We start from the raw sequence: 14,590 nt of genomic DNA on the forward strand, positions 1-14,590 counted from the left end.
AAAATGTCACACGTCCGGCGTAACGCAAAAATGTTACACAAATTTTTGTCCAACCCCGATAAAGAAGTTTCACTTCAAAAAATGTATGCGTGTACTAGAGTGCACACGTAAGAAACTTCTTTATGACCTTAAAAATGTCACGAGTATGGCGTAACGCAAAAATGTCACGCGTACGGCGTAACGCAAAAATGTCACGCGTACGGCGTAACGCAAAAATGTTACACTAAATTTTTGTCCAACTCCGATAAAGAAGTTTCACTTCAACTATTCAAGCAAAAATTTACTTGTTATATATTTTAGCAACCAGTACAAGAAAACCTAGGATCTTAGGTCAAACAGGATCAAAGGTCGACGCACTCCTTTAGGTCTTAGCAAGCATGGCAAGCATACCAAGGGGCTATTGTAGGCTAGCCGCACTTCCGTACTTTGAAATAGACGCAGAAAAGTCCGTAGGTACTATATTGTCACAGGAGAAGCAGGCCGCGAACGTACCTAATTGACATAGCACAACTCTATGAACTTTCTTGTTGATTTTAATATAAGTTTTATTAGTTACGCTAAATTAATATTATAAATGATTTGATATAACTTTTTGCTGATCTCTACTCGGCTGCGGCTGGGATAAAGTTGGAGAAAAATAAAAATAACATACGTATGGTAGAGCCTATGTCAATCCTATCCTACTAATACCTATTATAAATGCGAAAGTTTGTGAGGATGTGTGTGTGTTTGTTACTCTTTCACGCAAATTCTACTGAACCGATTACAATGAAATTTAGCACACATATATAGGGTAACTTGAATTAACACATAGGATAGGTTTTATCCTGGAAATCCCACGGGAACGGGAACTATGCGGGTTTTCCTTTGAAAACGCGGGCGAAGCCGCGGGCGGAAATCTAGTCAGTATAATAAGGCAGCCTTATATTGGTGAAGGTATAGGTATACAAAATTGGTTCAATTTTGGAAGTTTTATTGAGCAGATCGCGATCTAATCTAGATGAAATTTGGCAAAGAGATATAGGAAGATTACTAAAATTTTAATGCTGTGATGATGTTATGCAGCTCTATATAAAATGTAGAGCTGTTGATTAATTGATTAATATCCTTGGGTGTATTCCAAGATTGTAGATTCTCTACCTATCTGCAGCATAACCTACCTATCTGTTAGTTAAAATGACTAATAATATGTGTAAATATACGCCAAAAATTGTTTTCATAGACTATATCAGCAAGAAAAACTGTCCCTTACTCTAAAATCGTCGTTATTATTACGCCACATCATAATAAAAATATATGAACTCTTTGAATTTACTATACTAGAACATATTCAATGAAATACGTTTACAATTCTCTAAGGGACACGCTCTCTAAGGGACACGCTCTCTAAGGGACACGCTCTCTAAGGGACACGCAAGTTTTAAAAGTTCTTCATCTTTCTAGAAAACTTATAACTAGCTAAAGACAGCTGTTATCGTTACTCCTCCTACCTAGTTTATTAGACTCATAACATATAATCATAAAATATCTTTCGTTTAAATGTATGTGTGGTCTTAAGAAAATAAAACGCACGTTGTTTTTGCATAGAATTTATTACAGTTTTATCGTCTTGATTATTTAACATTTTATAATAATGCTTACAAACATAAAATATAATTAGATTACATATGCATACAAAGGAACTTTATTACATACCTATATTAGGTACCTACCTAAATAACAATTTTATGGCAAAGCTTCTGACGTCACTATCTCCGTTCGCAAATGATAAAAAAACAATAAAATATGGCAAATGAATATTAATATTTTATAACAAATTAAATAATCGCATGTAACGATAATAATCCAACAAATTATGTCACATACGTGCTAGGTAATAAACATAAGTGAAGTAATTTTAATTGACGTAACTCAGTGGCGGGAAATTATACAATTTTCACAGATAATAAACAACTACGATGTGAAAACCGACGCGAATCGTACATCGGAATTGTAGATTTTATACGATGGCAATTTGTCTAAACTTTTTTTATAGATTTTTATAGATTATCAATTACTAACGACCAGTTAAATATTTTCTGCTTAAATATTTTCTTGTATCAGACATAAGCTTTCTTCACCTTAATAAAATCAATTCTCAGTTGAGAAATCGGCAGTAATTGTATTTCTAACAAACACGAAAAACAGCATAAGTACCTACGTATTATGTACCTACTTAGTTATTTCTAATTTCTTTCAAGTGTCTCCATAAGTGTATCTTTGATATAGAAGCTTCTAGGCTTTCACACCTTTTTATAATAGATATGTTTATTGTTAGAAAAATACACGAGGCTTAAATGTGGTTATTGATAAGTTACTTGATATCCCCGGGTCCTCTTCACGATTGGTTTTGTGTTTCGGCGCCCTTGGTTCTACACGTGTATTTTATTTTAAAACAATAATAGGAATGGAAAGGAAACATTTATTTTAACAGACACAACAAATAGTAGGTACAAATAGAGTGGTTGAAAAAATCTTTTTTTTTATAATATTTATAAATAATAAATAAATAAATAAATCATTTATTTCACTTAAAAAATTATCTTTGCAGTGGGACCCTGGTACATTAATGATCTAAGCTGGTACATATCTCTTGCTTTATCTTGGAGATCTGGCGATATTTGGTGTAAAATGGAGTTCAGATATTTATTTATTTATATGTGTTGATTTACCTATGTTATTAGTTTTGTCTGTATGTTATTGATTTAATTAAGTGATAGGTAGACGACAACACAATATATTTATTGAAATTTATTACTTATTTTTTAATTGATGTGGTGTGAACCACTCTACCTAAAATAAAACAATTAAATCAAGAATTCAAGGAACATCAAATAATTATCACTACATACATTAAATGTTCCGAAATGATAACCTCCTTTTTAGAGTCGGTAAATTATAATAAAACCATACAGTAGGTACCTAAGTTTATATTTTTATAGGAAAAATACAATGAATTTTATATGAATGTCATGTAATGATTAATATTACGAAGCTAGCGCCTCTGCTGTATGTGTAATTTTATTTACGATGTTAAATTGACCGTATCGCCCACCGTGTTGCCTATTGATGAAAATATAATAAACAAGCTGTATAACCTGGCTTTGAATGGAATAAAATAAATAAATATAACTAAAGATGTTACTTGATAAAGATAGGTATCTATAGCTTTAAAGTGCTAAAGTATTTTTATAAACAGATTGGGTATAGGTATACGTAGGAAGGTACTGTAGAAATTAAAATCAACACTTTATAAAAATGTGTCATTATAAAAGCTTTAGGTATGATAAAAAAAAAAATATTTCAACAATAAAATTTTTCGCACATGACAATCAGTATTTCTAAAATTATATTTTACCATATTTATCCTATTTTTATATTTAATATTTATTGAAGCGGTTCGAATTGGGGAGTGCCTGGCGATCTGCACTACAGGCTACGGGCTACGGCCTATCGCAGACACCAGTCCTCTTGGTTTATGTTTACTTGTAGGTACCTACTTTTGTTAATGTAGTTATAAGTTTTTTTGAGAAAAATAAATGATTTATTTATTATTTAATACACATAAAATACTTAAAAATTATTTAGTTCATACAATATTTTTACTACAACGTCGCAGCTGTAGCGCACCGACTGAACGTGTCCAAGCGTCGCGTCCGCGTCGGACAAAACAATTGTTTAAAAATAATTTATGTAAATTAATTATAAAGTGCGTTTTAATTGTGAAATAAAACACATAATAACCAACTATTTCTTTCATTGTTCGTGAACAGCTACGGAAAGGAGGCATTTTTATTCTTGGATAATATAATAAATAATAATGGATTATGGAGGATTATTCAGTCGAAAATTTTGTTTGAAAAAAAAAAATTAGTCATATCTACATATTATGGGGAACTACTACAGGCGAAGCCACGGGCTTAGTTTATAGCAAAATACAAATATGTATTATTAATAGTCGATACATAAGTAGGTACCTAACTTTTCAAACAAGTTTATTTTAGCCTAGCGTACCTACCTACCTACCTATATCTACCTAAACTAAAAAAGCTCCTACAAAATTGTATATTCAATAAAATGTATAAAATATAAAGACGGAACATTTTTCTTTTTGTATATAGGTATCGTGTGTTCTCGTTAATAACAAAAATTGCTTAAAAATGACAACACTGATTGATTTTAAATTTATAAAAAAATGTTGTAGGTAATTTATTAGAGAATGAAGTTACTTTTAAAGTCATTACGGTATTTAAGTTATCATTTTTTGTACTTTTTTTAAATAAAAAATCTTTAACGCATCTGAATCATTAACTAAATAAATATTTTGTGAAAAAGAAGTCCAGGCGTATAGGCGCAAATAGTAGTGTAAGTATTCCAACTTAGCTGTTTATAAGAGTCTCATATCGCGCAGAAATAAATTGGGCAAAAAACAATACGTACATAACAATATTCATTTACATTCTATGGCCTTTTATTTCGCTAGTTAATGCCGGTTCCTTGTATAACGCTTTTTGTGCATCACGCATTACGGCGCATTATTATTCAAATTGAGGTGGCGACCGGTGCACGAAGAGAAACATGAGTAGGTACCTACCTAATTTGTGCGGTTAGCGTCTACTGCCATTACACACCTACGCGGCCTTTGAGAGCCTAGCTATAGCGCTCGGCGAAACAATCATTTTTGTAGTGTATTTAATGTAGAGCTATTTATTTCTTTCTACAAGAAAAACCTCTATAATGTTAAAGAGACTGTAAAATGAAAATAGTATACTCTACACTTAACGTTACACATAAACAACACTTTCATAGTGAATACAAACAATACTAAAAAGAAATACTGAACAACGTAGCAAGAAAACTAGAACTATTGCCAAGAATTGTGAAGAAGCGAGGTGCTCGAGTGTAGAGGCGGGAGGCCGCGGAGACAACGCGAACCGGAGGGCCTGCTGCACAAAAGATATCGGCCGTAACGAGCTCAATTGATGAACGAACGGAAACGTGTCCAATTAGAAAGAGGCGGCCGCGAACGTCGCCCCCGCGCGCCCTGAGCGGTGGCCGCGCGTCGCCGTGCGGGGCCTTGCGGGCGGCTGCGGGCGGCCGCGAGGTGTGGCGGCGGCGGACACCTCGCCGCGACGAAAAAACAAGGCGCGCGGCGCCGCGGCCCCGCCCGCCGCCCGCCGGCCGCGCGGGCCCGGGGCGCGGGGCGCGGGCGCGCGCGCGGGGGCCGGCCGCGCCGCGCCATTGGCCGCGGCGGGAGGGGTGTCGGAGCCGGCGCCGCCGGCGGCCAGTCGTTTGACGCCTGCCGCGCGAGCGGGTGTCGCCAGGGAACCGTGTCATTGTCGCGCCACGAGTGTATCCGCGCGAGCCGCCGGCGCGTCATGGACGTTGCATGAGCGGGCGCGAGCGCGACCGCTGGAGCCGACGGGCACGCCGGCCGTGGAGCGCGCGCCGTGGGCCCCGGGCGGCGCGGGCATGCGCTTCGAGGGCGCGGAGCGGCGCGACGCCGTCGCCTTCCATCCGTTGCTGGCGCCGCGGCCGAGCGACTTCTCGGTGTCGGCGCTGCTGACGGCGGGCGCGCTGCCGCCGCCCCCGTACCTGCCGGCCGCGCTGGCCGCCGCCGCCGCGCTGTCCGCGCCCTGTCCGCTGCTCAAGCCGCCGCCGCCGCCGTACGCGCCGCTGCCGCCAGACGACGACGGCGTCGTCGACGACCCCAAAGTCACGCTCGAGGGCAAGGACCTCTGGGAGAAGTTCCACAAGCTGGGCACCGAAATGGTGATCACCAAGAGTGGCAGGTCAGTACGGGCCCCGGACGCCGTTGTCGCTCGTGATCGTGCCCACCGCGGTACCGAGTGCTGTCTGAGTGTTGTGTGTGCTTAGTTTACGAATCGTTTGCGTCCTGTGCCTTGCAGCGGTAAGTCCGAACAGAAATATGTGTAGCCGTGTACAGCGATGTTTATCGAATGTAGAGTCAGCGTGGAATTGTTTACAAAACAAATCTGTGCCGGAATAATTATTAGTATGATCTAACATTAATTATAAAGTGACAGTCGATATACATTCTTATGTCTAAAACGATGATAAAGAAGTAATGTTATTCATAAATATGATAACCGGCCCGACCGGTCCGGTCTAAACTATGAATAAATACAAAACCGCTTCTTCGTTAAGCTACAGCAACTTAAGAAACGATTTTCTTGTACGTAGCGATAGTATGGCTTCTCCAATAAAATAGTAAATACATAACACAAAGAATAAAATATAAGTTTGACTGTCTACATTCAATTATTTCCAAGAAAAGAGAAACAAGACAACCACTCTCAAACAGAACTCTATACCTAATTTTACAGTTCTTTCATTATTTCAAAATTGTTATTTTGTTATACATGAAGATAATTTAAAAAAAATATGAATTAATTTGAAAAGTAGGCATAATATCATGAAACTTTTTAAACAAGAAGCTACTTGTAATGCAAAAGTGTCGTCATAGGCGCATTTTTTCGCTAACTCCACCGCCCGACGGGATTGTCACTCTTAATTACGCCTTTTTTGTATTATCTCATTAATTTAAATATGAAGTTCTATAAACTATTAAATAGAACATAGATAAGTAAAAACAGAAAGTTTCCTTTAAATTTATTTATTTAACATAAATTATTTGTAAAAAATAGGAAATTGCAAAAGAAGTTTTTTTAATTTGAAATTCTAATTATAAAAATCTTATTGGTAGCTACTTCATTGAAAATTCTTATTACGCAGAATACATTTTTAATCATTAGATAATATTTGTCATTATTGTTAACTCAATTGATATTTAAAAAATATTTACACCTACCTATAGGTATTATTTTGCTTTGCATTTTAAATCAGTGACACTTATAAAAAATAAATTATAATGTACCTGTGCAATTAATTTAGGTAAATATGGTAGGAGTTAAAAATATTTTACATTGCCTGCAAAAACTATATTATCAAGTGCCAAAATAAAAAGAAATAAGTATCATTGGTAGGTATCTATTTGGTAAAATGATTGCTTTTTGCTTAATTAATTTGAAGTATAAAAATAGGTGCAATTCGTTAAATGTAGTAGGTAGTCTGTAATAGCCTAAACATTTATAGGTAATGGTTAACAATAGACAGCATTGATATAAAATTATCATCAATACTTAATAAAAGAAAGAAATTACCTTTCTGAATTGAATTAGGTAAATCTTTTTATTAGTAGGTAAAATAATTCAGATTTTACATGAAAAATGAATGTTACCTACTTAAAAAAGTCTGTTACCTACCTACCTACTTGAACTTGTCTAATTTAAATATCTTATCAAATAAATAAACAAAAACAAATAAAACCAAATCCCAATAACTCGTCCATTCTAAACTCAAACTCAAACTCAAACTCAAACATTTATTTATTCAATTAGACTACTTTTAGTAGCACTTTCGAATCGTCATTACATAAGTATTTTTAACATTTACCACCGATTCGGAAAGCAGTATCTATGGAGAAGAACCGGCAAGAAACTCCATAGTTGCTCTTTTAAAATCATATTGTCAATATTACATAATCTGTAACTTAAATCTAACTACATAATATATATATATATGCCAAAGAACTGTCCTGTGGTTCTTACGCGACAACCCTCCATGGATTTTCATCTTCCATATATTCCTTAATGCTATAATAGGCTCTCTGAACTAATATATTTTTTACATAAGTTTTAAATTTAGCACTACCAAACTCTTTAATATTATGAGGAATTCTATTGTAAAAGCGTATACCTTGACCCATAAATGAATTTTTAACTTTAGCTAATCGGAAAAATGGCATTTCAATTCTATTTCTGTTCCTTGTGCCATAACAGTGTCTATCTCCTACTCTTGTGTGTACGTCGGCATTTTTGTGTACATGCAAAATATTATTAAATATATACTGTGATGGTACAGTAAGGATACCAGTATTCTTAAAGAGATCTCTTAGTGAGTCCCGAGCACGTAAATTATATATAGAGCGAATGGCTCTTTTCTGTAAGATAAATATAGTTTCTATATCTGCTGCCCTGCCCCATAGTAGAATTCCATAGGACATAATACTATGAAAGTAGCTGAAATAAACCAATCTAGCTGTATCTTCATCGGTGAGATGCCTTACCTTTCGGACTGCATATGCTGCTGAACTGAGCTTACCTGCAGCGGTGTTGACATGGGCTCCCCACTGTAGTTTCTCGTCCAATGTTAACCCAAGAAATACAGTCGATTCTGTAGGGTGTAATACCTCCCCGTTCAAGGTAATATTTCTGCTCAACTTTTTAACGTTAGGTAGTAAAAATTCAACACAAGTTGTTTTTTTGGCATTTAATAATAAATTATTAGCAGTAAACCAGTCGGATATGTGTAAAAGAGTACTGTTCACTTCGTCAACATTTGGGTCATGCCTATCCACATTGAATATTAATGAGGTATCATCTGCAAACAGAACTATTTCACACCTATCCTGTAAATAATAAGGTAGATCATTGATATATACCAAGAACAAGAAGGGTCCTAAAATAGATCCTTGTGGAACACCAATGTTAATTGACGCACCGCTAGAACGTTCTCCATTAACAACTACAGTTTGTATCCTATCATGCAGGTATGAGGCTATGAGGTTCTGAGCTTGTCCTTTAATCCCATAGTGATTAAGTTTACGCAATAATGTACAATGTTCAACGCAGTCAAATGCCTTGGAGAGGTCACAAAATATCCCCAAAGCATTTTTTGAGTTTTCCCATGCCTTATATATATGTGTTAGTAGTGCAACTCCAGCATCTGTGGTTGAGCGCCCCTTTGTGAAACCAAACTGTTTGGTGTGCAGCAAATTATTAGAAGCAAAGTGACTAGTCAATTGGTTTAATATTAACTTTTCGAATACCTTACTTAATGTTGGTAAAATCGAGATAGGTCTATAGTTGTTACAGTCTTCTTGATCGCCTTTCTTAAATAGAGGTATAACTTTACTAAGCTTTAGTAAATTAGGAAATGTACCATAGTCACAACACTTATTAAATATGAAAGCTAAATTGTTTGCAATATTTTCTATTATATTATTAACTAAATTTACGGACATTCCCCAAAGATCACAAGTGTTTTTTAAATTAAGTGTCTTAAATGCTGTAACAATATCATTAGCAGTTACGTGACGCAATTGAAATAATGTACTGCACCCCGCAACATGGTCCCTCAAAAAGGTCTCTGCAAGTACTGAAGACGAGTTTAAATTATTAGTAATGCTAGCAGGGACACTACTAAAGAAATCTATCTAACCTTTTTAATATTGTTTTAATATGCTTAGACCGAAATTAAAAAAGAATGATATGCAAATTACCTACCTTTAAATTGATTTCAAATTAAATTTTAAGATCATCTAGGTATGTTTATTTTTTTATTTATTGTATCAGTGATTCAAAAAACCCTATGCGTATAATCGCCACATTATCTAAATGAATGAATTCAGAAATATGTAAGAACAAAGCAAATAGTCCTTCATAGTACCTACCTGCCCGAGTATTTCGCAATCAAAGTATAAAATATAAATCTCTTCTTTTGTCAATGGATATAGGTAGGTATAGATACATTTAGGTATACTAATTTAATACGTAAAGAAGAACCTGTGGATAATGGCTTTTAACATTAGATATTTAAATTTAAAGTTAAAAACTCTACATCTCTAGGAAAATATTGCAAGAGCGTTTTGCGTTATACCCGATAGACCCAACAATAACGTCATTGATCACTACAATATTATTATTTTAGGTACTAAATATTAACATTAAAATAATTTTAGCCTACCTATCCAGTTTAGATACAATAAAAATTTTAAACAACTTTACCAAAAAAAAAATGTTTCAATAAAATTTAATCTGAATTATTTACCTACCTCTAAATAACTTGCATACTAAAAATGTTTGCCTACCAAAACATTTCGTACTCATAGGCCAGATTATATTAAATCGAGATTAAATATAATATAAGTTACCTATTTTCATGTTCATTAGGCAAGTACCTGCAGCCTAGCTACATAGATGCGTGTCAAATCAAATGAGCTATAAAGCAACAAAAAACCTTAGTCACGTTGTAAGTTGTAACCATGCATTCAAAAATAAATAAATTATACAGACAGAAAAAAATAATAAATTGTAAAAAATCGCAACGCGAAAACAATGTTTTGTTAAAGTATCAAAACGTGGGAACCAAGGGGCGGTTACCGCCAAAATTTCAAGGGTGTCACTTGAAACATCAAAGCGCGGGAAATTTTGAAAAAAGAAAATAACTCGGAAGAAAACCGCAGACGATTATTTTGGCGCCAACAATTCTGTTGTTAAACTTCTTGTGAATGCCCAAGTGGGTACGGCTGATGGAAACTTTAGTTTTTAACTTGCTCCGCTAAATGAACTATCTTTTTTGTTAGCTAGAATTAAAATGACTATCACTAACCACATTCATATGAACACAAAATAGGTATTTATGTAAATGACGTCTGATTCAACATATTAATCAACGCAACAATGTAATTTGTTATTTATGGTTTATTTTATCTAACCATATCGCATATGTTTTCATGCCTTGTGAAGTCCTACTATTTATTATTTAATTAAACTTAGGTACTTCATCATCCAATGAAATAAACTTTCCGATAAGAAGTCAGTGTAGAGAAAATTTTCTTAAAAAAGCATTGAGATAATATTACTAGGTATACGTATGGAGGAGACACCACGAACAAAATCTGTGCGCCATTTTTTTGCTCTAACTAAGTTTTAAAAATTATTATCTAGTTAGGTTCTTACCGATGAAAGTTATTCCTTTGCACATTTCCGTATTATTTGTATTATTTGTGCAATATCGTAACACACACGAAGGCATATTTGATGCGTTCCACTTTAAAACCATTAAAAAAACCGCTCAACATACGTCATGTGGCGTATGTTGAGCGGAACATAAGTGATGTAGGCGGTGTCGTCTCCATATATGTATATCTCAATGTAAAAAAGTTTAATTCTTGAAATACTTAGGTACTCTTGTCTCTTACTACTGCGATTGAAAACCCTGAAATCTATTTTAAATGAATGTACAATCTTTAGCATTTTAGAAGTTATACACGAATAGGATATACAATAGTCAATAAGAGAGACAGTGATAAATACAAAATCAATATTTGGTAAAATAAGTACCTTGCATTGGTACACTTTTACCAAAGTGTTTCCATTTCTTTTACAATTACTCTTGGAAAACAAATTTAGAATTAAGTAATAATTAATTTGTGTTACTGAATAGCAATATATTTATTTAGTTGACGTCAATCAGAATTTTTAGCGAATAATAAACCACAGAGTAGGTAATATAGCATGTTTACAAGTAGCCACAGATAACAAAGGCGTCGCATAGACTATGACATTAAATCAATTTATACTTTATAACCCGTCGAGATATTATATTGTTGACAAATTATATCGCAGAGGTGTTTTAATTAAAGGTCACTGTTTCATTTATTGCAATTATCACGTGATATAGGTACAAATGTTGTTAAGAATTGAACTATATTAATATTAGTTTTGAAAAAGCATATTACAAGCATAAATTGAGCAGTTTGAGTAATTAAACTTTCTTAGTTCGTGAAGTGAACTTTTACAAACGTAAGAAACGTAGGTAGAAGTAGGCACGTAAGTAATTAGAAGAAAATTTTCCGTTCTGTAAATTACAGCAATTGTAAGAAAAAAACGAAAGGAAAAATACGTTTTATTTAAATTGCAAACAATGTTTAAAGCATTTTAGCAAAAATGTTTTGGATTTTTAAAGCTATTTACCTCATGTTTTATAAATATATTTTTGTTTAGGTTGAAAAAGTAATAATGTACGTGGGTACTTTCAATTTTAACTTAGTTAAAGTTCAATTATTGACATCATTTATACAAAAACCAATATATGAGTAATTATGAACGTTAAAATATCTTGGTGACTTAATAACTATTCTTGCATATATGTTGTTTTGAACGAAATATTCTAATAAGACATAACAAGAAATAATTTTCTCGGATAACGAAACCCCCTTGTATGACAAATGGATAAAAAGTGTTGCCCTTTATAACTATAAAAAGTGAGAAATTATAAAACGTAGGAGCTAATGAATTGGTTATAACGCGCAGTAATTTTTATAGTCCATTGTGAAGAGTTGCCAGTATCAACTATCCTATTTTTATTGCCAGACCAAAAAAGGCAAATAATACATTCAGAAAATGTATTAAATCCGCAGCTAATAAAATTGTCATGAAAACAATATAATTGACCATTAGATAGGTACTAACTATTGTATATTGTTTTTGTATTAAAAGAAATTGTTAATTTAGGTACCTATATTTAAAAAAGCAACTGTCATTGAAATAAAGTTTTTATTTCGTAGAGATTTTAATTAGAATCGATAAGGTGTTATTACAACACTATTAAATAATTAATACTGTTACTGTACTTGCGAGTTTTTATTTTGATTTCTTTTTACAAATGGAAAATTTTAGTGAAATTTTTTTATTGTAGATAGATATACGTACATTCCTATCTAATTGAGTTTTATTAAGTATTTTAAATGATCGTATTGAAATATCTAACAACATAATAAACCTATAGGTACCTAAGCGGTTTAAAAGTAGATTTAATAAATAATTAAATTTTGTTAGCCCTAATTTACCAGTCAAACTTTTTCTTATCATATTCATAACCAAAGTGATCTGAAAATGGTTCATGTTATACGGAAAATATTGGAAAAACTATCCTTTAATTTGCAGTAACTGGCTAATTCAAAATTACATAGAAGAGAACTAGGGTTGGCGCATATTTTATAGAAATACTGTATCGCGTAAAGTTTGCGTAGCAAAAATAGCCTAAAGTCACAATTATTTGAACAACGGTTATACCTTTGCATAAAAATATAATTAACTGCATTAAGATTAAATTTTATTTATATCTACTTTAGATAGAAGTCATAACATCACCTCATTCTTACCTATAATAGATAATATATTTCTAGAGCCATATTATTTTTTACAGAAAAAATCATTTTATAAAACTTTTGCCAACCCTAGATTAAATAAAATTTACTCAGTATTTACGTGTTTAACAAATTTGTACCGTCACTGTCTGTAATAAAAGACTTGCTTTGAAGTATTTGATAGTGGCCGCGTAAATATACGGAATTTTATACTGAATTACACAATAGTTGTACGTTTTGTATTGGAGTCAATCATTTTATTGATTTTGCTAATGTATCGCATCCATAAGCTCAGTTAAAATAAGGGTTGGGTACTTCGGTACCTACCTAGATATTCTATAGATTAACGTGGTTAAATATTATCTTAGAAATATTAAAAAAGTGAAACTTGAATTTAAAATATGATTAAGGTAACGTTATAAGTAGAAAAAATAAAAGCTTTTTTCTACTAATTCTACTTAAAATTTTTGTCATTAGGTAGTTACAAAAAGATTATTTATCTATTAAATAGTAAATATTGTAGAAACTAACTGGATACTAGGTAGGTTAATTTATGATTAGGTATAAGACCCTTTTCTCTTTCCAATATTGTAGAAATACAGAGAAGGAAAAACTTGTGTATTTTTCGAAATCTTTTCCATGAAATTTTCAATACGTTTCGTACCGAAGTTAGGTTCTGCAGTTTATAAATGTTTATCTTATGTCTCAAAAAGTGCATTTGTGATTTTTTTTAATGCGAATTTTTAACAAACTTTATAAAGAGTCCATCATACGATGTAGGTACCTCATCAATAACTAGAAAAAACTTAATTCTTTTAGTAGAAAGTACTCAAAAATTAAAAAAAATGACTTTATATTTTAGCAAAACACACGCAGTCACTCATCTAGAAGTAACTCGCACTGTCGGCCATCTTGTGGGCGCGGTCCGAAACATTATATGTAAACAAACCTTATCGTTTTATTGCTAATAAACTAGTTCTGTAATTTATTGTCTTTTTCAATGCGACAAACGCTAACTATCAAAATTATTTATACTTACCGATGGGTATAAAATTGTTCGTTTTTGGTCTATTTTTTGTTTCCCGCCATGATCGGTACCTACGGTATTATTATCATAGTATGGTAACTGTTTTAATGATTATTCATTTATTCCCTGGAAGTAGATATAAATACTGTTAAATTAAAACAATACGTTAAAAATTCAAACATATTCAATTTGGTTACCTATCATCTACGATTATTCAAATTGAAGCAAATTACACAGTTCTTACCAAACGCACTATTTTAAAATTTAAATTTACAAGCATGCATTATCTAATTCTAAGGTAATATTTTTATAAATGCATACGTACCTAGTAAGTAACTTATTAAGTTATTTTCTGCTGAATAGTTCGCAAACAATCATAACCTTTTTCCATGGAACAATCGATGATTCAAAGTAGGCAAAAATTAATTCTAATTTCTTTATTATCCGAACCATATACTCAGCCATAGATATAGTCTGTAGCAAGACAAATGCCCAGAGCATATAACAAA

At 33.3% G+C, this 14,590-nt stretch overlaps 1 protein-coding gene across 7 annotated transcripts in view; it reads left to right on the forward strand.

Annotated features, from left to right (window-relative positions):
• The first annotated feature begins 5,315 nt into the window (after positions 1-5,315).
• The window catches only part of LOC149478768 (T-box transcription factor TBX2-like), a 97,688-nt gene continuing 88,413 nt past the window's right edge, over positions 5,316-14,590 (forward strand). For 4 of the 7 annotated variants that reach the window (XM_089708361.1, XM_089708363.1, XM_089708365.1 and 1 more), the window contains exon 1: positions 5,318-5,831. In XM_089708361.1, the coding sequence (XP_089564487.1) occupies positions 5,512-5,831 (320 nt within the window). In that variant the 5' untranslated portion in view covers positions 5,318-5,511. Of the gene's footprint in view, positions 5,832-14,590 lie in introns of all 7 variants that reach the window. The other 3 variants (XM_089708362.1, XM_089708367.1, XM_089708364.1) reach the window with 2 other exon arrangements.

The sequence above is a fragment of the Colias philodice genome, chromosome 21 (assembly GCF_061535455.1).
Source record: "Colias philodice isolate Cphi_HAF_F1 chromosome 21, ilColPhil1 Martin Lab GWU primary, whole genome shotgun sequence".
NCBI lineage: Eukaryota > Metazoa > Arthropoda > Insecta > Lepidoptera > Pieridae > Colias > Colias philodice.